Source organism: Tricharina praecox (assembly GCF_024521635.1).
Source record: "Tricharina praecox strain CBS 144465 chromosome Unknown BZA05scaffold_2, whole genome shotgun sequence".
Taxonomy (NCBI): Eukaryota; Fungi; Ascomycota; class Pezizomycetes; order Pezizales; family Pyronemataceae; genus Tricharina; species Tricharina praecox.
Window position 1 is genome coordinate 1970671 of NW_026250404.1, and position 24293 is coordinate 1994963.

The 24293-nt window shown below is 53.6% G+C and overlaps 6 protein-coding genes across 6 annotated transcripts; 1 reads left to right on the forward strand and 5 right to left on the reverse strand.

Moving 5' to 3' along the window:
• Nucleotides 1–237: 237 nt before the first annotated feature.
• BZA05DRAFT_331044 (uncharacterized protein) lies at nt 238–2433 on the reverse strand (the record flags this gene model as incomplete). The annotated part of the gene is made up of 2 exons (XM_051480571.1): nt 238–1894; nt 1952–2433. 2 exons carry the CDS (start codon nt 2431–2433, stop codon nt 238–240), a joined length of 2139 nt encoding a protein of 712 aa, XP_051343770.1.
• A 1623-nt stretch (nt 2434–4056) lies between these two features.
• Nucleotides 4057–7381, reverse strand: BZA05DRAFT_433407 (uncharacterized protein; the record flags this gene model as incomplete). The annotated part of the gene is made up of 10 exons (XM_051486262.1): nt 4057–4998; nt 5083–5185; nt 5219–5511; nt 5671–5941; nt 6102–6262; nt 6332–6530; nt 6601–6797; nt 7024–7120; nt 7228–7245; nt 7296–7381. The coding sequence occupies 10 exons, from the start codon at nt 7379–7381 to the stop codon at nt 4360–4362; spliced, it is 2064 nt and encodes a 687-aa protein (XP_051343771.1). The 3' UTR covers nt 4057–4359.
• Nucleotides 7382–8251: 870 nt separating this feature from the next.
• Nucleotides 8252–10858, forward strand: BZA05DRAFT_347627 (uncharacterized protein). Its single transcript, XM_051481214.1, has 5 exons — nt 8252–8386; nt 8443–8765; nt 8822–8999; nt 9050–9602; nt 9667–10858. The coding sequence occupies exons 1-5, from the start codon at nt 8298–8300 to the stop codon at nt 10588–10590; spliced, it is 2067 nt and encodes a 688-aa protein (XP_051343772.1). The 5' UTR covers nt 8252–8297; the 3' UTR covers nt 10591–10858.
• A 591-nt stretch (nt 10859–11449) lies between these two features.
• On the reverse strand, nt 11450–14070 carry BZA05DRAFT_385633 (uncharacterized protein). The gene has a single exon (XM_051482430.1). It carries the CDS (start codon nt 13717–13719, stop codon nt 11800–11802), a length of 1920 nt encoding a protein of 639 aa, XP_051343773.1. The 5' UTR covers nt 13720–14070; the 3' UTR covers nt 11450–11799.
• Nucleotides 14071–14540: 470 nt separating this feature from the next.
• BZA05DRAFT_415398 (uncharacterized protein) lies at nt 14541–15795 on the reverse strand (the record flags this gene model as incomplete). The annotated part of the gene is made up of 3 exons (XM_051485306.1): nt 14541–14576; nt 14635–14834; nt 14910–15795. The coding sequence occupies 3 exons, from the start codon at nt 15793–15795 to the stop codon at nt 14541–14543; spliced, it is 1122 nt and encodes a 373-aa protein (XP_051343774.1).
• Nucleotides 15796–17795: 2000 nt separating this feature from the next.
• On the reverse strand, nt 17796–22427 carry BZA05DRAFT_113145 (Glycerophosphoryl diester phosphodiesterase family-domain-containing protein). Its single transcript, XM_051478601.1, has 13 exons — nt 22236–22427; nt 22066–22184; nt 21669–22002; nt 19492–21604; nt 19417–19432; nt 19302–19360; nt 19220–19244; nt 19140–19156; nt 19085–19088; nt 18603–19031; nt 18222–18552; nt 18088–18157; nt 17796–18022 (listed from the first exon to the last, which is right to left on the reverse strand). The coding sequence occupies exons 1-13, from the start codon at nt 22250–22252 to the stop codon at nt 17885–17887; spliced, it is 3672 nt and encodes a 1223-aa protein (XP_051343775.1). The 5' UTR covers nt 22253–22427; the 3' UTR covers nt 17796–17884.
• Nucleotides 22428–24293: the final 1866 nt, after the last annotated feature.

Here is a 24293-nt window from a genome sequence, read left to right on the forward strand (position 1 = left end):
GATAGTTCACTAATAATGATCCTGCATACGCTGCGTGATTTGAGGAGGCTGTATGTATTGTACGGCGGAACACAGAATGATGAAAAAAACAAAAAACAGACATCACCGAGTCGGACAGGATCCCGATGCCCGGATAGACTGCCGTACCGCCCATTGCCCCGCTCTAATAAAAATTATGTACTCCAGCTAGTTAAATCGATAAACTCTTTCACTCAAACATCTGCCCATGCATAGACATCACAACGCTTTCCGCCTCGCCCTTGACCCCGCGTACTCCTTCCCGACAATCGGCTTCCCGACCGGATAAGCCGAGAACGCCAGATGCCCCGTTCCGCCCTCCTCGAAGCCGACACTGACATCTCCCCACTGCAGCGGCTTCGAAATGATCTCTTCCCTGCCGGTGTCGTCCATGGTGGGAGGATGGCAAGCCGCGCTGATAGCCGCCGAGCAGCCGCTAGGAATCGGCATGTCGTGGCGGTATTTCCGCAAGCCCATAACGATGATGACGACTATTGTCAGAGCCCCCATCACGAGCGCCAAGATTATGGCCATGGTGCTGAAGCACACCGCGGAGAGTGTTTCAATCTCATCGAATTCCGGTGTGCCCGGTATTTTGGTAAAGTATACCTCGATTCGTGCGAGGAATATCGCCTGCGACGTGAGCCAGTGGAGGATCCCCGAGAAGACCATCAGAGTGAGGGCGAAGCGGTACGGCAGTTGGAGATAGTATGAGCTCCGCTGGCCCTCTCGCGGGTAGGTGACCCGCAGTGGCTTTCGAGAATTGGCATAACTGTTCCATTCGAGGCACGACAGCATGCTCGTGAAAAGTGCGTTGTACATGAGGTAGAGGAAGGAGAGGATCGTCTGAGGCAAGTTGGCGAGGAAAACAGCCCCAATCAGGGGCAATTTGTACCCCAACGCAAAGACCATGGAGCCGAAACTGACCCGCGCAAACCCGCGATCCCAAATATCTTTGAAGGTATTGGAAGGGTAGACGGACATATCCGACCGGACAGCTAGCCATAACAAATATGCCACAGCGGCGAGACTGATGCACATGCAGAACACACTGACAATCCACCGCCTGAGACTGACGGCATTCCGCCAGTGGAATGGGCGGCGTTCCCACGGCTGCGGTCGCAAATCTCCGCTATTCCATGGTATTCCCGTCTTCCGCTGGGCCTCGATGTACTGCTTGTCGGCGTAGCAGATCCCAGCAGTATTCGGATCTGGCTTCAACAGGAAACTCTGGATTGCGTCGCCGAGGGTGACCAGCGGGATGAAGTTTCGTTCAAACAGCGTGAGGGTCATGCAGACAACTTTCACGGCATTGCACACGATAACGATCGCTAGTATCAATGCTGAGAACTGCAGCTTGCAGGCTTCGTCCATGACTTCGGCACGGCATTCCTTGACCGGAACGACCTGTCCTTCGAGGTTTCGAACCCTCCATTCTCCACCCGATCGAACAACACCCATTATTTTGTCATCTTCTCCAAGATCCATGTAAATATACTGTTCATTCCACCCCACTGGATCAGAGAGCCATTGCCGGGGGAAAAGCGAAGGCTGGGACGTGATAAAGCCATTCAAGAACCCTTCGTTACTGTTGCCCTGTAATACCACGGCGACATTTCTTTTTCCGGAGACGAATGTTTTGTCGTACTCGATGAAGCATTCTCGAGGCGAGATCGCCGTCCAGTTTCGAGCATGGGCGAGAAACTCTACCCACGACTGCGGCGTGTAGTTGTTTAGGTTCGGGTAATAGGTATCTTCTGTTATTTCAGATCTGGTGAAATTCATCGTTGGAGGTTCCGACGAAAACGTATTCTCCGGAATAACAGCCACCAAGTAATCGTTTGATGCTATCGTTGTGAACGCGGCACTGTTGTATCTACGCAATATACATGTCAGTACAGCCATGCGCCTGTAATCGATGATCGGGACTTACAACAAGTGTAGCGGTACCGACGTGACTGCGAGGAACCACCACAGCACCATCCGGCTCCGCTTGACTCTCCGCAGATTCTTGACGCTCGGCACGCCGATGTCGAGCCACTCTCCCTTCGCATGGGCCCGATCGACCTCCTCACGAGTGGGGCTCGTCAAGCACTGCTGCGCATAGTTGCTGCCACTCAATGCCAGCGTGCCCAGCGCGTTGATCAGGACATGAATCCATATCGACAGCGTCTTCACTTGTGCGCAGGGGCCCTCAAAGACAACCCCCAGTCCATTGGTGACCGAAAACGTCTTCACCGCCCAGATGGTGATAAACAGATTGAGCAGGAACACCATCGACACACTGGCGATGCACCATATCAATCCTATCCGCCAGCCCGAGGTCGGTTCTCGTGGTGCCGCAGCCCGCGTACACAGCTCGCCATCGTCAGAGTCGGGCGAGTATTTCGTCGAACGGCCGCCAGCACCTCGCATCCTACATACCGCCATTACCACCGGTTAGTTTATATTTTGCATCCGCAACCCGCCCTCGGACTGGATGCTTACAATTGTAATTCAACCGCCTCGAGAGTTGTAAGTTTATCGTTCGAATGATCCACCGGTGGGTGCACGGCGTCAGTTTTTTCGCCGACATCATCGTGTTGCTGTGCTCGCGTCCACGGGAGGTGATCAAGCATTGAGGGCCAGAATTGTTGAGTATCGACTTGTGCCGTCTAGGTAGCATTTTCGGGTTCCATGTAGAGGTATTTGAACACAGCGAGACAGCCGGCTCCATGCTGGCTGGAGGTACTAGTGGAGTACCCAATGTGCTCGTCGTCTTCTTCGGAATCAGACAACCAGTTGCGTTACTCACAATTCTGATAGGGGGAAGTGGGGGGAGGTAGGGTGAGGAGACACTCTTACTGGTTTGGCGTTCCCACTTGCATGAGCCACCGCCACGCATGCCGCCTTTAAGCGATATTTTCAGCTCTCGATCGTCCACATTCGCACTGTCTCGTTACACTAACCTGCCGGCTCTCGGTCGCCCAGCATCGAGACGGTCGCTAACGAGGGGGTAGGTAATATGTGTTTCTTTTTGTTCAGCTCGATGGCCGTTCTGAGGACTCTCAATTGCCGCAGCTGCCTTCTCAGAGCGGTCGTTTGTCATTCCCTCGTTCCCAGGCCTCCTTCGCCGTCTCCGGTACTCGCAGTGGGATCGTGTCGCGGTTGCATGGCGACAATCAATGCTGGGAGAGATCTTCAATGATGCGGGGAGGGTAGGTACAAAGCGGGGACGGTCTGCACGGGGAGGATGTGCATGGAGAGGATGTGCACGGTGTTTTCCAGCCAATTGACCATCCATCAGACATCAGCCATGTATCCAACGAAGCGTGAAGACTACCGTCAAGTATCCTGAATACCGCAGCAGCAACCGGTGTAGCTACCTAAGTACTCCCTGCGAAGGAGTACTACGCCGATGGTTAACCGTCTTGCCTCAGAGTCGTGTAGATATCAGGAGCTCACATCTGCTGGGCACGAATATTAAGCTTTAGTTAGTCGTGTGGAATCTCAGGGCTGAATATAGTAGATTGCATATCTATAGGGCGACATGAGTGAGCACTAGCTGTGATGTAGGCAGGTAAATAGCACATACATACTAGTAGTAATAGTACCAGGTATGTTGCTTCCACAGTAGCCGGACCCCACGCATTTCTACGGCCAGGTCCAGGCCGTGATGTTCGCCATCATAGATGCGCTTCTTCCACGACAGGGTGCTGACTATACATACGACTCCACGGGCGTACCGAGAGGGTCTCGTCTGCTTACTTGCACAGATGGTTAACGTTGCCTACCTATAGATTTCAACCACAGCCCGACCCAAGCTCTCGTCTGCGGAACGACCGACCTCCTCGCACTGCGAGTCTGCAAACTCATCCATCACAACGTACCTAGATAGCTCCGCAGTGTCCCCACCCCCACACCCATCGTCTCCGCAACGTTTGCTTGGATGACAACCCGGCCGCGAGTCCCAGCCCTTTCCTTCCCCCGTCTCTTATGTGCACCTATATAGAACCAAAAAGACACATCATTAGACTGAAATGACATTTGCGAGTGAGGGTCCGTGGTTCGAATGTATGTGCGTCCGGCGGCATATACGATAGTCTATCGTGAATGCGGATCATCGTCGCCTGAAGCCAGAAGCTCAGAGCCACAAGTCTCATAGGCCTCCTGTACTAGCAGGAATGCCACCCGTGTGGACTCAGAAGTTGGCCGCGATCAGCTGCTGGACGGCACAACCAGTTACGAGTGATCCAATCGAGTCCGCTCCATTTAAAGACCGAGTCGTATGTACTTGATTCCGATGTCCGAACGGACTACTACCAAACACGCTGTTCCGCTACCTCTGATCATCCGCCTCCATCACCGCAGCGCTTCCCGTCTTGCCCATGACCCTGCGTACTCCTTCCCTTCTACCGGCTCGCCGACTGGATGGGCCGAGAACGTCAAATGCCCTATTCTTCCTTCTCGATTCACAGAGCCAAAATCGACATCCCCCCACTGCAACGGGCTCGATACGATTTCCTCCCTCATAATCTCGTCCGCGTCCAGCAGATGGCAAGCCGCGCTGATAGCCGCCGAACAGCCGCTCGGAATCGGCATGTGGTAACGATACTTCCGCAGGCCCATGAGGATCACTGCGACTACCGTCAGGGACCCTACGGGCAGAGACACGATTATAGCAACGGTGCTGAAGCACGCCACCGAGAGCGTGGAGTGCCCGGCCTCGACCGCCTGCAGCTTCAGCAGATCGACGGGGTATATCTCGATCCGTGCCAGGAATATCGCTTGAGAGGTGATCCAGTGGAGGATCCCCGAGAGAAGCATGAGAGTGAGGGCGAAGCGGTACGGCAGTTGGAGGTAGTATGAGCTTCGCTGGCCCGACCGCGGGTTGGTGACTCGCAGTGGCTTTCGAGAATTGGCATAACTGTTCCATTCGAGGGCCGATAGCATGCTCGTGAAAAGTGCATTGTACAGGAGGTAGAGGAAGGAGAGGATCGTCTAAGGCAAGTTGGCGAGGAGCACAGCCGCGGTTAGGCTCAGGCCCATGTTGGGGTTCAGCTCAACCACGGAACCCAGCCTGACTTGGTCGAACCCACGGTTCCAGATGTCTTTGATCGTATTGGAAGTATAGTTGAACCTATCCTCCTGGACGGCTCGCCACAGCAGAATCCCCACGGCCATCAGGCTGATACACATACAGGATACACTGACAACCCACCGCCTGAGACTGACGGCATTCCGCCAATGGTAGTGGTATGAGTGGCGTTTCCATGGTTGCGGCCGCGAATCTCCGCTGTTCCACGGTATTCCAGCCTTCCGCTGGGCCACGATGTACTGCTTGTCGGCGTAGCATATTCCAGCAGTGTTCGGATCCGGCTTCAACAGGAAACTCCGGATTGCGTCGCCATTGGTGACCAGCAGGATGAAGTTTGGATCGAGCAGCGTGAGGGTCATGCAGATAGCTTTCACCGCGTTACACCCGACAACGATCGCCAATATCAATGTCGAAAACTGCAGCTTGCAGGATTCCTTCCGAGCTTCCGTACGGCATTCCTTAACTGCGACGAGTTCTCCTTCGAGATTACGAGCCTGCCACTCCCCACCGGATCGAATCCTGTCGATCGTCCTTTGATCGCTTATATTCCCGAAATATAGATACCTCCAACCCACCGGACGGCTGAGCCACTCCCGGCTAGTGGGCGCCGATGCGTCGACCATATAGCCATCCAAGAGTGCCTCACTGCTGTTGCCGTATAAAACCACAGCGACATTTCGGTTTCTGGAAACAAATGCTGTGTCGTAGGCGCTAAAGCATTCTCGGGCCGGGACTGCCTTCCAGTTTTGAGCCTGACCGAGGAATTCCAACCATCCGCGCCGTGCATCGTCGACATATGTTTCGTATTCTGGCGCATAAACCAAAAGCTCGTCAGGTACATCAAATCTGGTTGCATTTATGATTTGAGTTTCCGAGGATAATGCATTTTCTGAGACAACAGCCACTAGGTAATCGGTTGTCGCTATTGTTGCAAACGCTGCACTGTTGTATCTGCACGATTTCCATGTCAGTGTCCAGTCATGTGCCATCGATTACCGTGCCTTACAGCAAATGCAGCGGTACTGAAGTGAATGCGAGGAACCACCACAGCATCATCCGTCTCCGCTTGACGCTCCACAAATTCCTGACGCTCGGCACGCCGATGTCGAGCCACTCTCCCTTTGCGTGGGCTCGATCAACCTCCTCGCGAGTAGGGCTCATCAAGCACTGCTAAACATAATTGCTGGCGCCCAATGCCAGGGTGCTCAGTGTGTTGATCAAGACATGAATCCACACCGACAGCGTCTTAACTTCTGCGCAGGAGCCCTCATAGACAGTTCCGAGTCCGTCGTGGATCGAGAACTTTGCCACCGCCCAGATGGTGATGATTAGATTGAGCAGGAACCCCACCGACATGCAGAGGATACACGAGATCATTCCTGTTCGCCAGCTCGAGAGCGAAGTTGGCGCGGACCCGCCACCATTGTTTTCGATCCTGCCGTCATGCCCGTCGATTAGTTTTGTACTTACTCGAAACCCCCTCCCTTTCCGGACCGAATGCTTACGGTTCGAGCTTGACAGTCTCAAAATCTACGAGTCCCTCGTCCGAATCCTCCGCCATCGAACGTACGCCGGTATCGGGTTCTTTGCAGTATTTATCGTGCTGCGGTATTCGAATCCATGGGGGTTGAACCATTGGGGGCCCGGATTTCCTGAATATCAGAGCCCGTGCTGCCGGCGGGCTGCTTTCGAAGGTTATATACTACGCCGACATCTCGAATACTACAAGGTATCCATATCGAATGCTTGAAAGGTACTATTCCTGCTATGTGTGTGGACACGTTTATACTAACTATCCTCCCATCCAGGCTAAACTCCGTTTTCATGAAAACTGCAGACGGAGAGCGGTCTGCTAGCGATACATAAGTATGTACGATTCTGCCGGTTTTGGTGGTGATGAGTGAGGGAGAGTTGAGGTTTATACACACCTGTATCGCCGCTCCGTTACGCATACCCGCTCCGCTCTCTGGCCCGCCTTCTTTTTCCGCCATCTCGTCGAGCTCCCACTTAACATTTTCGGTTCGCCTATCGAACCAGCCTCGTGGCAGCCATATCTATCTCTTTTCCTTCGGCCTGGTAGGTGTTCTCCAGACCTTGTCTTCTCGCCGCTTGCGTTCACCACGTTTTCCTACCATCGGACATATGTATAGCTAACGAAGCGTGCAAGTTATGCCGGTAGATAGTCTATCTATCTACATACTTAACAGCGCACGGTAATAACGGGATGTATCCAGCCCCTGGAAAGAAGTAGTGCACTCTACGCACGTCATACATGATGTTGACCATCCCGACGGACCTTATGTACTCTTCGGAGACAACACCCACCCAGTCTAGGAGTTTAAATCCGTAGATGCAGTCAGGTATTTATATACTTACAAGTAGGATTCGCTTACAATCCGAGTGGCTGGAAATGGAGCACAGTTGCTACCTGCATGTACGTACGTGCCCACTAGTGGGCCCCTCCGGCTATATTGCGTGGCTGATCGTGATTGTCTCACAAAGTTATGTACATCTTCTCACTCGATACATACTCTATGTCACACTGCGCACCTGTCATGGGTGAATATTTGGTCCAGCATGAGATCAGGCGGTGGGTGGGTGGGTAAGGGGAGTAAGCCGTCTTATCTAGCTGGTCATCTAGGTCGTAAATGGATTATCCGGGGGTGCGATACCGATCATCGTCAGACGGCCCGGTACATTGTCAATCTCACACGGTCGAAGGAGTTTGAGGGAAACAAAAATAAGCACAAACCTCTAGAGTGTGCGGGATGGTTTCCGGCAACATGGAGACAGAAGAGGAGGGAAAGAAGGATTTGGAGTGGCTACAAATGGTGCGGGTGGGTACGAGGATTAGGAGGAATTATACCGGTAGTCAACTTTGAAGCGTTAGTTGCCATTTCTCTCAAATATCATACTATTCTGTTGCCGGAGCAATCTTTTAGACGCCTCGCAGCGAGGCTGTCCTACTTTCTGAACTTCTAAGGATCCTGGTAAGCCTTCTCCGGGACAATTGAATAAAAATTGGCGGAGGTATCAAATCTCTGAAACAGGAGCTACGGAGCTCATTCCCGATCACTCGTGCCAAGAAACGTTAGCGGCATTCTTCGTGCCGTAGGAAACCCCTGACCTCATGAAGATCCCAATAGCTCCGAAGCTCTCAATCCACCTCGTCTCTCTCATAACAAACAAACAACCACTCACCATGGCTCCACCTCGCCCCCCGCCGACTGAGCATCAACTCCAACAGTCCGAGGAGTGGAAACAGAAAGGAAACGCCGCTTTTCGTCTCAAGTAGGTTTCCTTGCGTTTCATTTCGCAAGATCTAAAGCTGAGGTTTGTAATCTCAGGAACTTCACCGAAGCTTTCTCGAGTTACACTGAGGCGATTGCTCTGAATCCGACGTCGCACTTTCTGTATTCCAACCGTTCGGCGGCTCTGCTTTCTCTCGGCCGGCATCCATTGGCCCTCAACGATGCCAAACGTGCCATTGAGCTGGATCCTAAATGGTCCAAAGGATACAGAAGAAAGGCGACGGTTCTGGATGCCATGAAGAGGTATAGGGACGCTCTTGTGGTCTACGAGGAGGCCCTTGCGGTGACCAGGTTGGACGACAGCCTCTCGGATGATCAGAAGAAGAAGGAGGAGGTCGAAGTCAAGAAGCTGATGATAGGTTTGTTTCTGGGTGATTTATGGTTGGTTCTGTCTGGTTGCTGACGGCCCGCATAGCGTTGAGCAAGAAGCTTAACGCGAGACCGGAGCACCCTGGAATTCTCCATACCCAAAGAGATCTAGAGAATTCTCCTGGTATTCTCATCGTGAGAGAGGCAGAGCGTCGCGCGCAACAGGGCGTGCCGTTCGGAAGCTGGCCTCCTATCGGATCTTGCTTTCGGAGGTTGTGGATAGCGTTTGGCTCCCCACCAAGACCACTACAATCCATCGTGCTGATTATTGCAGAGAAATGCAGTTTCACAACGCTCTCATCCACTTGAATGAGTACAATACTGTCGAAGTGATGGTTCCGCGCTCGGACCAGCCCGAGCCACTCATCTATGGACAACTCCAGACACTCGAAGAACTCACCACCGCAATGACCGAGGATATCCGCGTGGCTCGTATGGATCACGTGCTTCTCGGTAAGCTTCGCATGTGTCTCCAGCTCGAGCAGCAGCGACGGAATGCCATAGGACCCAACATGTCACCCAGGGACACGATCCAAGAATATCTGCGTAGGTTGACCGAGCCAGTATCATCTAGGCAAGTGTTTGAAACCGGAGCAGGCACCGGCAGCACAATGGCTGTTGGCTGGGACTATGTTCGTCCGGCTCTGCAGCTGAGCATTCGCTCATCCCTTATATGCGGATTCATCAAGGATGTATTCGCCGAGGGTGAGATAGGGGACGAAGAGTTCCGTCGCTGTGTGGACCTTATTGAAGAGGCTCGAGCTCAATGGCCTGATGTCAGTGGTGGTGTTCGTGGTAGGACTCTCGAGGAGACCTTTCTTCGTCAGGTAAGTACTCGAGCATGTGTCTTGATGTCCCCGTCAAAACCACCAACACTCACGGGCAACCCAGATTAAAGTGCACCTCGCGGAGTCCCTCGCTAGGAAGTATATGCAGAATCCCAGCGACCCCAACCGAATCAAATTTCTCGATGAAATCATCTCGATAACCATGTGGATCATCCATTCTTTCGAGAACAACCCTCACCCTCCAGAAGACGAGAAACATACTACTCCCGCCGGCGAGCCCGGTTGGTGGACGGTATACTACACCCACTACGTCGCCCCGCTAGCCAAAGCGCACAATCTCTTCGCTTTCGCCAACCTCCGCTACGGCATGGACGTCGAGCACGTCGCCCTCAACTCCAAAGAAACCGGCGCACGTGGCCCCATCGCCTCCAGTCCCAGCCGTCTCGGCGTCGCAGCCATCCACTACGCCACCGCCGCCGCCTGGATGCCCCCCGACGAGCCCGAGCGAGCTAATGCCCTCTGGTACGCCATCTTCAGCATGGTCCGTCGCGGCGGCTACTACCTCGCCGACTTCGAGATCATTCGCGACATGGCAACCAAGTCCCCAGGTTTCTTCATCCCGTTCATCCCCGCCGAAGCCGTCCCCGAGAACCACGCGGGAAAGCACGCGGCTGCTGAGGTCCTCGGAACGTCTGCCGGCGGAGAACCCGATATGATCTGCTCCCCCATGGTCCAGTGGCCCGACGACGTCCCCACCGACATGAACATCCTCGAGGAGGTTATGAACCCGTGGACGCGTGAGATTGTCAACGGCCCGGGTGGCGGACTCCTGGCGCTGACAGAGGTGATGAGAAACGTGTGGAAGGACCGCGTGGAGAAGTGGGGTGAGAAGAAGGAATACATGGGAGCTGACAAGATTTGGGATGATCTTGAGGGCGACCTGAAGACGAACTGGGACCAGGTGTGGAAGGAGCACCAGGCGGAGGGAAACCTCACCTTTGGCCCCAGGGCGATTGGTGGACTCTAAATGTTTTTCTTCTTTGTGTAGCGAACGACAAGATACCAGGGAAACATACAATAAGGCGTGATTGATAGTTGGCTTCTACATGTGGTTTCCTTGTCCATCTTTCTGTATTTGTTCTTTTTTCGGTTTCATGTGGAGGTTTCGACGTGGGAGTCAAGTTCGCCGAGCAGGTGATATCGCATGACTCGAGGCCCTGTAGTAGACCGATTCAAGATACCTGCGAGAGTGTCCACAGTGTAGGCACTTCGGCCGCCCAACAAACAAAATCATGACTCTTATATTTGTTGACCCTCGCCGGTACGGTCGCCTTACATCCGTTGCAGTTACATGTGTATCCGGCCGTTCATTTCCCATGATTTTGTAGTCTGCTGATGAAGTGGGCACTCCAGTAGCGGGTTTCTACAGCAACAGGAGGGATTAGTACCTGTTGCAGTCAGCCCAGGCGCACTACCTACCTGAAGTGCCAGCCGGAGTGCATCTTGAAGGAAGTCTGAACGAGGCTGTATCTACCAACTGCAGAGCAGGTGCGCACTTGAAACGCACTTGAAAAGGTAGACAAACAAACACGCTGATTGGCAATCTACTGCAGATTCCATCAGGATTACTAGACAGAGATTGGCGCTCCTCGAGGCTTGAACAGGCGATGAGGAGACTCGTAGGTATGTAGCACTACAACCCGAAGACAAGATCTTGAAAGATACATTCAACTCGCCCAATTCAACGCCAACACCACTGCCATTGCCGATGCTGCCTTGTCCTGTCAAGACTTGTCGGAACCCTCATGCTCAAAACTCGCACATCAGAAGACACGTGTGCTCGAGCAGATCTTTGTTTGCATCTTGCTCGAGAATCGCTGAAGCGAGTGATCAAGGCTGGGAGCAAATGGCATTCGTTACATACTAGGTAAGCAACGGCCATCAAAGCCAACCAGTTACCATTACCACACCATATAGAGTAATGTAAATTAGCAGGTAGAAGTAAACTCCATCAAATCAGTAGCTCCCCGCCAAACGAAATGCACTCGCGTAATTACCACCAAGCAACTCCTATCGCATCTCATCGCATGGCATGGCATCCATCTATCACAATTCCCGAACAAGTAGCATAGCAAAAGCAGAGTAAAAGCCAGTAAAAGCCAGTAAATATAGCACCCAACACCAGTAAAGAGTAAACGCCACAAATCATTCAAGTCAATCAAGTCAACCAAGTCACTCACGCATCTCGCTTCTTCTCTCTCGGCCGAACACTAAGCAGCGGCTCGATCCTCGCGCGCTTGGAGAGACCAACGCGGTATGGCACCTTCCCGCTCTTCAGTGGCGAGTGCAGCTGCTTCTTCTTCTTGCTGGTCTCTGGGGTGACTGGGGGTGGGATGGGGGTTCGCAGCTCTTCCTCTTCGACCGGGGCGGGAGGAGGAATGGTGTCCTCAGGATCAGCTGGAGGATCAGCAGTTTTGGTGCGCTTACGCTTAGCCGCGGCTTTGGGTTTGGCGGGAGCGGGCTCTGGTGCGAGGGCAGCAGGGACGTCTTCAATGGCTTCAGGAGCGGGGGCGGGGTCCTGCTCAATGGTATCCATCTTCTCTTCGGGCTCATTCGCCTCTAGCCGTGACTGTGCCCTCTCAGCAGCCGTCGTCCGCTTTCGCTTCGCTGTAGCCTTCGGGTTCTCCCCATTCCACTCTCCGCCATCTCCGTCATCAACCGGAGCATCGTCTTTCTTTGAAGTCGTTCGTTTCCGCTTCACCGGCGCGGCGGCAGGAGCAACCGCAATGCTATCTCCGTATCCCTCATCTTCTTTGGGGGGCTTTGATTTCTTCTTACTCAAGGGCTCAACAGGCGATAGCGGCGGCGAAGACAACGGTGCATCCATATCACCGTCCGAGTCAGCTACCATCGTAGCTGTAGGTGCGGGTGCAGGGTCAGGGTTGACATTGAGTTCCATCGTGACTTCATGTTCCGTCGTGAGAATGTTATTATCAACGACGGGCAGCGGCGGATCCTCGTTCTGTTCCTTCTTCTTCCTCTCCTTAGTAGGCCTTTTAGGAGTAGGTTTTCTCTGCTTCTGCTCCGCATTCCCATCCGCGACTGGCACTAGCACTGGCGACTGCCTCACAGGCTTGTCGGAAAGATTCTGTCGTCCCTTCGCCTTCGCCGCCCTCCACTCTGACGCAATCCGCATGCCCCCAGCACCACCATCACTATCCACACCACCTCCAACCTCTCCAACACCCAATCCCGCCCACATCTCCGGCGGATCGGGGATGGTGCTCATCGGGCTCCCGCCATCGCCCAAGCCCATATAATCAGGCAGCGCACCAGTAGCCTGCACCTGACCCTGTTGGATTTCTATGGCAAAGGGGGGCGAAGGTAACGGCAGGAAATCCTGCAGCTCCCTGGTCAGATCTCGCTTTCGCTTGATCTCGGTTTTGGCGCGCGGTTTCGTAGTAGTGGCGGGGGCAACGTCGGAGTCGGAGATGACGATCGGATGCGGAGCAGTTATGGAGCGCGGCTTCCCGGTAGTGGCGGGGGCAAAGTCGTCGGAGATGATGATCGGATGTGGAGCGGTTCTGGAGCGCTGCTTGGGCTTGGGTTTCGTCTTTTTCGCAGGCTTCTTCTTGGGGGCGCCGAAATCGCTGTCCGAATCGTTGCCCATGGTTCGCGGTCGTCCCGCTTCCGTTGCGGCAGACTTCTTCGCCTTCTCTTTCGTCTTCTTCGCTGGTGCCGGGAGAAAGTCGTCGTCGTCGTCGGGCGGGTTGTAGACATCCCCCTCCGCCTGAGCGTCCCCATTGACCCGCACATCCCCTTCACCCACCTCCCTCGCGATCTGTTCCGCAATGCCCCCCTCAATCGGCCCCGCTCCTTGCCCCGCAACATCCACGCCGATCGTTTCCTGTCCGCCATCAACTCCCGCGTACTCCCCCGCATACTCTCCGCCAATCGCCGCCGCATACTCCCCGCCACTCGCCCCCTCGCCTTCCCTATCGGCAACAGTCTCATACACAGACGGCGCAATCAGCATCCTCGCCGCCTCGATGGCGCACAGCCGCATTTCGCCGCTTGTCGGTGCGGGTGCGGCGTCGTCGAAGCCGTCGAAGCCGTCGCCGCCGGAGTCTTCGGAGTCTTGGATTTCGAGGGGCATTGGTCGTGTTATGTCGTGGCAGTGGTGGTGGTGTGGTGTGGTGCAGGAGAGTGAGGGAGGGGGAGGGGGGGACGTGTTGTGGAGTGGACCGTGGTTGGACGCGGCGGGACACGACGGGACGCGGCGGGACTAGGCTTCTTTGGGTGGCGTATGGAGGCCGTGGTCACTGGTTAGACGGGCGAGTGCTGGTAGGAGTGGATACGCGCAGGAGAATGGAGGGAGGATTACGTAACCCGATCTCTCTCGCCCTCTCTCTCTCTCGAGGCAATGGCAGCAGTCAGCGAGGCACGAGAAAGACGCGTAGTGTTCGGGTAGATACAGGCCCAGGCCCAGTACATTCACACGAAGATATGTGTGTAAAAGATCCTTCATCACGGGCCATCACACATCACATTGGCGAACCACTATCCGTGCACGAACAATAAAATTAACAAGCCCATTGAACATCACGCACTTAGTCACGACTCACTTAGGGAGTAACGAAATATACAGCCTAGCCTGCAAAAGAGTAGAAAAAAACCGTACACCTGCGCAATTCCCAACCAACACAGAAACAGCGCACAATTGAAGGAAAAAGCAGAATGAGAAGGAGAAAGGGGAAAAAAATCCACGGCTCGCCCCGCCTTCAAGTAACAAGGGCAGCGAAGCAACAACACAGGTGGAGTGAAAACGCACACACAGAGAGCGAAAAACAGCTAGAGGTAGTAAGAAATATCCAAGTAGTAAACCATCAGCAGTACTAGTTTAGGTCGACATTTTGCAGCGTATAATTGCGGTAAAAATGTCCACGAACCCGGCAGGTAACAATCCACACCCAGCGGTTACTCGAAGGCGGAGAGAAGAATGCCCGAAAAATACTAGAGTTTCGTGAGTTAATGAAGTCGTTTGCGGAATTGATGGTGGTAAATGACTCACCTCGCTGGCTTCCTTGGCCTGCTTCTCCTGCCACTCCTTCTCCCACTTGTGGACGTGTTCCTCGATCTCCCTCTCATCAGTGAGACCCTTCTTCCTTGCACGGGCTCTAAAGTTCGAAAGACGCGCCGACGTCTTCGCCTTCTCGGGATTCTTCTTGCGGTAGTCGGACGACGAGATTCTGTTGCGTTCAACGGGGGTTCCTTTAGGTTCTAGAGATAAGACGCGTGTCAGACAAAAAGAGACGCGATGTGAGACTTAGGTACCATGTATCTTACCCGCGTCGCGCTTCATTTCAGCATGAGCTTCGCCGTGCGACTTCTCGAACTCGGCCCTGTCAGGAAGTCCGCGCGTAGCATAGTACTTAAGGTGGTGCCAGAGAGACTGTCTCGGGTTCCGACCGGTGAAAGTCTGTCCACACCCCTTGACTGGACAGCGCAGGTTGCCCTGTGGGCCAGGTGATCCTCCCGACTTCTCGACCCTACCCGAGCGCACGCGTGAACCTGGCGTCTTAGGAATCCTCGTGCCCTGCGGCGTCTGTGGGTCCTGAAGGTGTTCGGGGGTCGCAGTGTTGGAGGCTTCACCACCGTAGGCCGTATCTATGATGCCGCTGTTGTTGTTGTTATTGTTGTTGCCGGTCGAAATGTGATTGGTAGTGGGGGTTTTCTTGACGTTTGTAGGCGACTTTTGCTTGGGCGTCTTTGGAATTTTCGCGGGCGGAGGCGTATCATTTTCGGGCTCGTACTCGCTGCCGTCGTCCGAGTACTCGTGGTGATCCGACATCTCGACATCGCCATCGTCGTCGAGTCCGGCAGCAGCGGCGGCGTCGGCGGCCTCGGCAGTGGTGGTGTTGTTGTCTGCACCACCCAGATTTTCGGTGACAGCCGCTTCTTCCGTAGGAACTTCCGGCACCTCGTCGGTCGCAGCACCCGCCACGGGCGCGGATTCATCGACCATTTCCATCGAGTGATTTTCGATGAGGTTGTTATCGGCCTCGATGGTAGTGGTGGTAATGGTGGCCTCGACCATAATCTGGTCACTCGTTGTGGTGATGGTCGGCTGCTCGACGGTGGTGGTCTCGGTTGCGACAGTCTCGTCTACGGAACGCGACTCCTCCTCGCCCATCGTGACAGAGACCGACCGGGCCTCGATATCGTCTGCCATTACTATGACGCGAAAGAGAGCGAGTGCTTTCTTGGAGGGGGTATGGGGGGTAGAGTGACGGGTGATGCAAAAAAGAGATGGTGATGGCTGATGACGGGTGGAAGGAGAGAGCGGAGATGGTGGGAAGGGGAGGTTGGAGCTAACAAGGTGGTGTGAGCGAGTGAGTTTTGACTTGGCAGACTAAATTTGTGGTTAGGGCTCACTCGAGGTCAGCTGGGGAAACGGTGGGTGGTGGGTGAGTGATCCAGAGGGGAGGGGTGACTTTTGCCGCGGGAACTTATCAAACCACGACCCCCACGAAAGCTACGCACATTCCCATCGCTTCGATCGGAATTAAGTAAACGAATCAACAAAACCAAGCGCTTTTCGCTCCTCGTTTATTATGCATTTGGATAAGTTCTTACTCACGTAAGCAAGTATTTCAGCAACTCCATAAATATGGGCCAGGCGGAACCGACCCTTGGCATCAAGTACCGGTGTTTTATCCATCATCCGGGTCAATGCGAGTGGTAATTCCGCGAGGTTCGAGACGTGTAAGAGGTATCATATGGTACCCTCTTCAGACAACTATGCCGTGGCGGATCAATCGGCCCCGTTTCGCAACACTCGGTGCATACTCCGGGCCTTCTGTGCTATTATTTGGATCTTAATCGGAAGAATAATTTTTTTGGCTTTTATCTACATACGGTGATCCACTTTTCGGCGCGGATATCTAGGATAATCCATTCACAAAAATCTGTATCCAGGATAGGTATGCAGGTACCTACCTCCCAGTCCACCGTGACCGAGTGAGAACTTCGAAAAGCTGGTGACGAGTAGGTAGGTACAAAGCATATCAGGCTCATATCGTATTACACGATACATGGTCATTTGCATGTGAGGAACGACTTGTCCGCAACCTTAGACGAACCTTCTTCATTATTGCACCTTTGCGGAGCCGCTTTTCGCAGACCGCCCTCTCCCCCCTGAAGAGTTCTCGCCGGTGGTGATAGGGTAACCGATGCCATTGAGGGAGGGAGGGAGAAGAGTCGGCGGAGTTTTAGAGTAAGAGTAGTAGATCATGTTATCCGGAAAGCTACACACGTGAAATGCGCGTCCTGGAGAAAAAAACACGTCGGCGGGGGTTGAGCATAGCGATGAGTGGTTGCCAGTGTCGTGCTGCAACGTGACGTTAATAGGAAAAAAAACGTCACACCACGTGGTTGTAAGACCGCTACATGGTCTAGGATATTGAACTTTGAAGGGTGTTCCTCCGTAAGTAAATTGTAATCTGTAGAGAAAACGCTGGTCTACAACTCGACCAAATACTCGACTCCAGTTATTTGCAGTACCGTACGAATAAGCTGTTAGGATCTCGGATTCTCCGGTCCTTCAGAGTCCTTCGAGGAAAAAAAGAGAGTAGCCAGTCGGGGTTCTTGTCTTGTCGTGTCTTGCCTTGCCTTGAACGAACACATGATACGTCTACCGCAATCCGGGTAGATGAATCATGGTGGACCTGCCGGACTGTGTCATACCGGTATCATACACTGACACTCGGCGATGCACTCGGCGAATGATGTCTGCGAAGGTTGTCAGCTCCCGAATCCCGAGTGACCGAGGGCTCTACCTATCTAAAAGGTACAATATCGTCTCTTGCCGTATCCCATTTTGTGTCGACGACATCACAAACATCTTGCTCGGACAACCTTTCACAAGATGCTCACGCAATGGCGACCCTAGGATGCTGTAGGTTGTAAGTCCACATTGTCTCAAGAATAACCAGGAATTTCTCCCGCACATAAGTACACAAGTACAAAGTACGAACTGCAGCTGTATTTCAAAAGTAAAGCCTACCAGTAACAAGCAGTAGTCTATAGTAACTCTTGCAGCAAGGAAAATACGCAACAATCGGTAAAAACAACACTCCGACATCACATCACTCTTCTCATCCCCTCATCCCCTCATCCCCTCATCCCCTCATCCCCCCATCCTCCGCTCAAGCTATGTGCAGAGTGCAAGAACGGAAAGCCCATTACTGTACGTAGTACGTACCAACCCCAAGAATGAAACGAAACAAAACGCCAAAACACCGCCAATCTAACCCGTATCCTTACACGACAACCGCAACCTCATCACTAGCAAGGGAAGTCGCGGCGACTTCCTTGGTCTCATCGGAGCGGCGAAGCTCCTTGTCCACTGCCAGGACGCGGTCGACGATGAGCGCGTCGATGCCCTGTTCCACTTGCGCCTAAAAACGGAGGGTGATTAGACATGATGAACAAGCGATGCTTCGAAGTGAGTGAGGAAACATACCTTGACGCTCTTCGCCTCGTTGTTCAGCGTGCCGTAGGTGACGCAGACCAGCCCGGTTTCTTTGACCACACTGTGCACCGGGTTAGCTAGCTGATTGTGAGGACGTCAGGGTGCGTCGAGGTGCATCAACATACCGGATGAGGCGTGGACACAAAACAAGCGGTTCAGCCGCGGAAACGATTCCGAGCAGATTCCACCTACTGGCGAACCGGATCGCCTCCTGGAGACTGGTGCTACGGATATCCGACATCTCGTGGGTTCTACCCTCGGTGAGGAAGAGAATCGGTATCGACGGCTGCTTGAAAGATAGCAACAGACACACACCAGGGTTGAAACTAGAGAATATGATATTGCGTCCTTTCATGTGGTCGTAAACAACCTTGAGGACGGTATCGACCCAAGCGTTCATCTCGATGACGGTAGCGTCCATGCCATGTTCTTCGGATTCCTGCAACGAAGGATATTCTGGCCACTGCATTAGCCATGCCTTAGATCCCAATTCCGGATGAACCTACTGAGTTCTATGTTGAATCCCACGTGCTGCGGCAGCGCCTTGAAGGTCTGTTCCAGCGTAGCAAAGGGACTCTGAATGCTGTGACCCCTACTATTTCCCTTGAAACCGTTCAGCTTGAATGCTCTAGAGAGTCTCATGCGTTCGTTGATATCGTTCTGGCGCCCGTCGGGCTCGTTGAGAGACATGGATCGGATTCGTCGGAGGTTCGGTGTGCGCACGCCCTCTGGTTCGTTGGATGGGTTGACGTTCTTGTTGTCGCTGCCCCAGACGCGTTCCGGAGAACCAGATCTGGAGTCGAGGTGAGCGGGCTCATCCTTCATGGACATGAATTGCTCCAGCGTCAAGGTGTGAACCGGGACGTCAATGCCAGTCTCTCCAACAAGGAAGTCGTGGTAGATGACCGGAACATGGTCCTTCGTAAGTTGAACATCTGATGGCTAATATTAGCGAGGAAGACCTCCTGGGGAAACGGTTCAAAAATACCAAACTATTGACTGTTAGCATCGATCAAATTAGAGATGAGGCAACTGGTTCTTACTTCGATATACGATGCACCTAATCGGTTGCGATCCCTACGTTAGCCACCATCCAGCCAGAAACCTACGATGGGCAACCTACCTAGCTTCGCAGCATGGATAAACGACTGAACATATCGATTAGCATTACATCCTAAAGACCTGTGGGAATGGTGAATTCATACCAGTAGAGTGTTTTCGCCAAGCTGCAATGACTTTCTCGCAGGAAAGTTTTTGCCGAGACCTTTATGATGGTTAGGAAAAACGCCACGAACACGGGGACTCTATTACGCCAATCACCTCGGTGCCCGATAACCTAGACGATACACATCAGCACTGCAAATCTTGCGGGATCGCGCCATATATAGTACTAACTCTGGGTGTTGTCAAGCTCTTCCAGTATGTGTGCTCTTTGGTAACTCCGACATTGGGGTGTTCAAATGGAGTAATGATGGTGAACTCGAAATTGACCGAGCCAATGACCTCCAAAGTGCTAACGGCCAGGATTGGAACCTGAATTCCGCCCTGCAAAGAAGCCCTCTTATTACCGAGCTCCGGTCTCACGGCGCCCAGCAGAGCAACCGCACGGCCGACGATGCGGTCTTTCGAGCCTGCGTACGTCGGGACGATGTCAAACATCACTTTGACCTTACCAGCATCGGTCGTCTCGAACAGGATCGGATCGTCGGTGGTAACATTGGCATGGACCGGAAGATCGACGATCGTCGGTTCACCGGTCGCATTCTGTGCGGAAACAACCAACGAAAGCGCGGTATCTAGCTGCGTCGTGTGCGCCTCGTGAACGGGAATCTGATCCAGCTTCACCGCCTGAATGTTCTTCCGCACGTCCATGCTGCCGAGAGTGATGAGAATCATGGTCTGTCCCTGCTTGAGATAACGATGGCCAAAGCTCTTCACCGTCTGCTGATGGCCAGTGGATACTGCAGGCGTGGAATCCGTGGGTCCCAGAGAACCTGTTAGAGAAACAGTGGAGATGTTCTTCTCGAAAGGAGTAGACGTCAATGGCGGACTAGAGGACAACGGAGGAGTGGAAGACGGTGACGGAGAAGAGACATAGCCAGTTCTGGGACTCTTCGAGCTCTTGGCGATCAACACCTTTGCCAGTTCAAGATGTCCTCTCAGAACGGCATGCTCCTGTGCAGACCATCCTGAAGAGTCGACCTTGTCAATCTCACATCCACCAATATCGATCAGTGCTTCCGCCACCTCTTTCTTTCCCTCGACGGCCGCAACGAATAGTGGCGTCCATCCGTAGGTCTTTTCGGTGAGCTCAAGGTCGGGCCGCTGGCTACTGCTACCAGCCATAAGTGCCTTGACACATTCGACATGTCCAAGCCTAGCGGCGTGGTGCAGAGCAGTTTCGCCATTCTCGTCTTGATAGTTGATATCCACCCCAGCCTCCACCAAGAGCTGCACGATTGCAACACAGTTACGCCTCGCAGCCATGACCAGCACAGCAGAAGATTTTGAGACCGTTTTCCGAGCCGAAACAACTTGCTCGGTCGTGCCCACACCCCCATCCCAGTTCTCGGCCTGCAGAAGCGTCCTGGTAGTCTTCGGATGTTCCCCGATTACGGCCAGATGCAATGGCGCATATCCATCTGCATCCTGCCAACTCGCCGAATCTATGCCATCGGACACGTCGAACTGGTCCCACTCGCGCATGTGCTTGATGATGAGCTTGCAAAGAACCACGAATCCATACTGAGCGGCGTAATGCAGTGCCAGGCGGCCGTACTGGTCCCGAGCAGCCAGAGCTCCACGTTGCACAGGAAGTAGGCTCGACAGGATATAATCGAGTAGCTTGACCGACTCGTCGTCCGGGGAGAGACGGAGTACTCCATCGCATTCAACTGCCCCCGTAGATGGTGGAGGCGCCTGGATTGGGGACTCGGCTGGAGTGATGAAGAGCTGCGGCGGCACCACGTTAAGCGAGGCATTTTCCATCGAGCTATCGCTCTCCGGAGATATCATCAATCCCTTGGTCCTGCCGATCGAGATCACAAGTCTGTGGATGATGTTGCGCCCGTTGATATCATCCTCTTCGTCCAAGGTATCTAGTTTACCAAGAAGCAGCTGAATACACTTGAGAGACTTGTTCGTGATGCACCGCTGTAGCAGGTTTTGCACCAATTTCCGGGAGATGAGCTCGCCTTGCGAGCCCTGTAAGATATCGGCGAGGGCAGATACGGTGTCGTCACGAATGCTCTGGTCAATGGCCTCCACAGTGTCCGTAGACAAACCGGCGGCAGCACCGGAAGACACGCGCTTGAGAAGAGGACGGCTGGAGAGATCGGCTGCGCGGCTGTTCTCAGGATCCAGTCCTTCCGTGCCACCAACCTTTGAGAGCCAAAGGTTGACCGTTTGCATCATCGTCAAAGCCTCAATTGCCGAAGCAAACGGCTTCGGCAGGACCTTGGACTCAAGATATGTCCGTTGTACAGCCGAGTTCGTTTTCTTGTCAAGCCTTGTACGATCCAACTGTTTTTAGCGCAATCCCAGAATATGCCGTGGGTGTTTCGGGCGCTTACTTCTTCAAGATCTTGATAAATCCTCTCCGATTAACCTCGCCGTACCACTGGATCTTCCTCAACATACTCCGGAGCTCCAAGAGAGCTCCCAAGATCTCCTCCATCTCGTCGCGATCAAGTCCATAACAATCCAGAGTTCTGGTGGCGGAGTCACTGCCGAAATCCTCGCTGTGTACACTACCATTGGTGCTGATGTTTTCCGACGCAGGGGAAAGATCAAAATGGTCTTCATATCGGGATCTCAGCGACTTCAACCGGCGTTGTGCATCCGCCAGGCGCTTATTGAAGAAGGTGTCGACGGTCTCGATATTGCGGTCAAGTGCGAAGAGAAATACTTTGCATTGGATGTCAGCACGATGAATCCCCTATATTCGTAAGGGGTCGCCCTTCCACGTACGCGCAAGGTCGAGAGTCTTTCCAGCCCGTTTCTCGTCGGCTGCTGTTTTTATGTGCTTCTTCAAATCTTTGTAGTTGATGTAACTGGCGGACCATTCCGGTACCTGGTTCCGAGACAAGCTAAAGGCCAGTTAGAACCGAAGAGCATCTGGGCAGGGTGCAATGACGTACTTCTTTCCAAACTTCATGATGGCAATGCGAGGGGTGTTGAGGTGTACGTGTTGTTGTGTTGTACTGTGTGATATCGAGTTCAATGGGTCTCAAAGTGTGTTTGGGGAGCAAGTTAGAGCTGGTTGAACGGGTGTATGGGATTCTGGGAGTGTATGGTATGGAGACAGAGGTCAATGGCCATTCGAAGGGTTTCTTTCTATTTCTTTTTTGGATCCTGACAGGGCCGGGAGCAGCTTATGACGGGAAGATAGAGCTCTTCTTGGCTGGCAGCAGATGGGGGGTAGGGGATGATGCCTTGATGGGCGATCACCGAACGTTCGGGCGGCCGATTGTTGATATTGCGGACGTTGCACAGAACAGTAAGCTGTCAGGGTCGTCGTCCCCAGCCAACCAGAGAGCTCTCAGGAAGCAACGTGCGTTTCTTAGAGGGGCGATGAGATAGCGATGGGGGGGCGGGTCCGGGGGAAGGAACTAGGCTTTTAATATGTGAGCAAGCAGAGCTTCCCGCAGCCCGGTCAGAAGGCAATAGAAAGGGAGAGGTCGGATTGAATCGGGGAATAGTTGAAGAGGAGTGGCAAGACGAAGGTGAGAGCTCGAGTCGGGGCTTATGTACGGGGGGGCATAGGTACGGTACCTTCTCGACCTGTGAAGGTCAGGCCGAAGTCGAAATCGATACGGCTTGACGGCAGGTGATGGAGGTGGTGGCCACCCTACTTTTTGGCCGGGCTTTGCTGCAGAATTCGCAACTAGAGGGGGAGCGAAGCTGCTGCTGCCCTGTGCTTTTTTCTCTTTCTGTTCTTTTTCTTTTCTTTTTTGACGAGGTGGGTTCGGACTCGTCTGGTTCGCCCGTCGCCGCCAAAGCTCTGTGCGGCAAGCAGGCACCCTGCGCAGCGTTCGTGACCGAGCATGTTGAGCTCCACTAGCGCGTCGGCAGCACGTCCTCCGGATCCATCGAATCGAACAATCCCAAACACTGTGCGTCAAGGGACCCCACACCAAGCTTCCCCTCCTCCTCCTTCCCCTCCTCTTCCACCTCCTCCACCTCAACCTCCACCACCTCTTCCTCTTTCCACTCGGTCTCGCTTCAACCCTTCACGATGTGGCTGGCGGCTCCCGGCTGTTTCCTCAAGAGGTTCTTCCAGCAGGCCATTCTCCTTCCAGAACGCCGACTGCGAGAATGTGTCCAGACATCCCTACGCATGAGCTGTGCGACATCAACCGCCCCCCCTCCCCCAGCAAGCATTGAAGCCCGCACTCCACAATCACACTCGCATATGCAACCAGCCAACAACAACGCGGCGATGGGGAATTCCTCAGTCCCGCCGGCAGACTGCAGCAGATTCGCTGTGAAGCTCCATGCGATGGCTTCCAGATCGCAAGGTGGAACGATACCGATGTGCAAACGGCGAACCAGAGTACTTGGGGGCTTGAGCTACGACCCACTTGGGTACTGACACGGAATGCTCGCGAGCTCGAAGTCCACCCAGTGCAGGTGGGTCATCGTGCTCCCACCGCACCAATGGTCTTCTCGGTCATCGCCGCCCTCTCTTCTCCCAACACGGAACCTACGCGCGTGTCTCTTCGGCAAAACAACACTTCGTGCCCTCTCCGCTCCCATGACGTCCTCAGCGCATCCACGTGAGTCCAAACGCAACCTACCAACCCCTCCAAAAAGAAAGGAAACACCGCCGGAGTTACTACATAGAGTCGAGTACTATTACAAGGATCGTGAGCGGTGACGGACATCCGAACGCCGTAGAGTGCCATAGTTAATCGACTCTCATGAACGAGGTAATCCGTCGCGCGAGCCGGCCGGTTCCAGATAGGTACATACAGATGTGTAGTAGGTATCGTCGCTATCGCCGCATCCCTGGCCCAGCAGTATCTTCTGGCATGTGGAGGCGATGTGTAAGGGCCCAGATGCGGGATGCAGCCTGACGATCAATTGCGGGCTTGCCAATCATACAAGTGCCTGCGGAGTGGTACATGTACATATACGGTGCTATATACCTCGTAGTGGTATGTACCTCCCAGCATGCGTTGGACGATGGACATCGA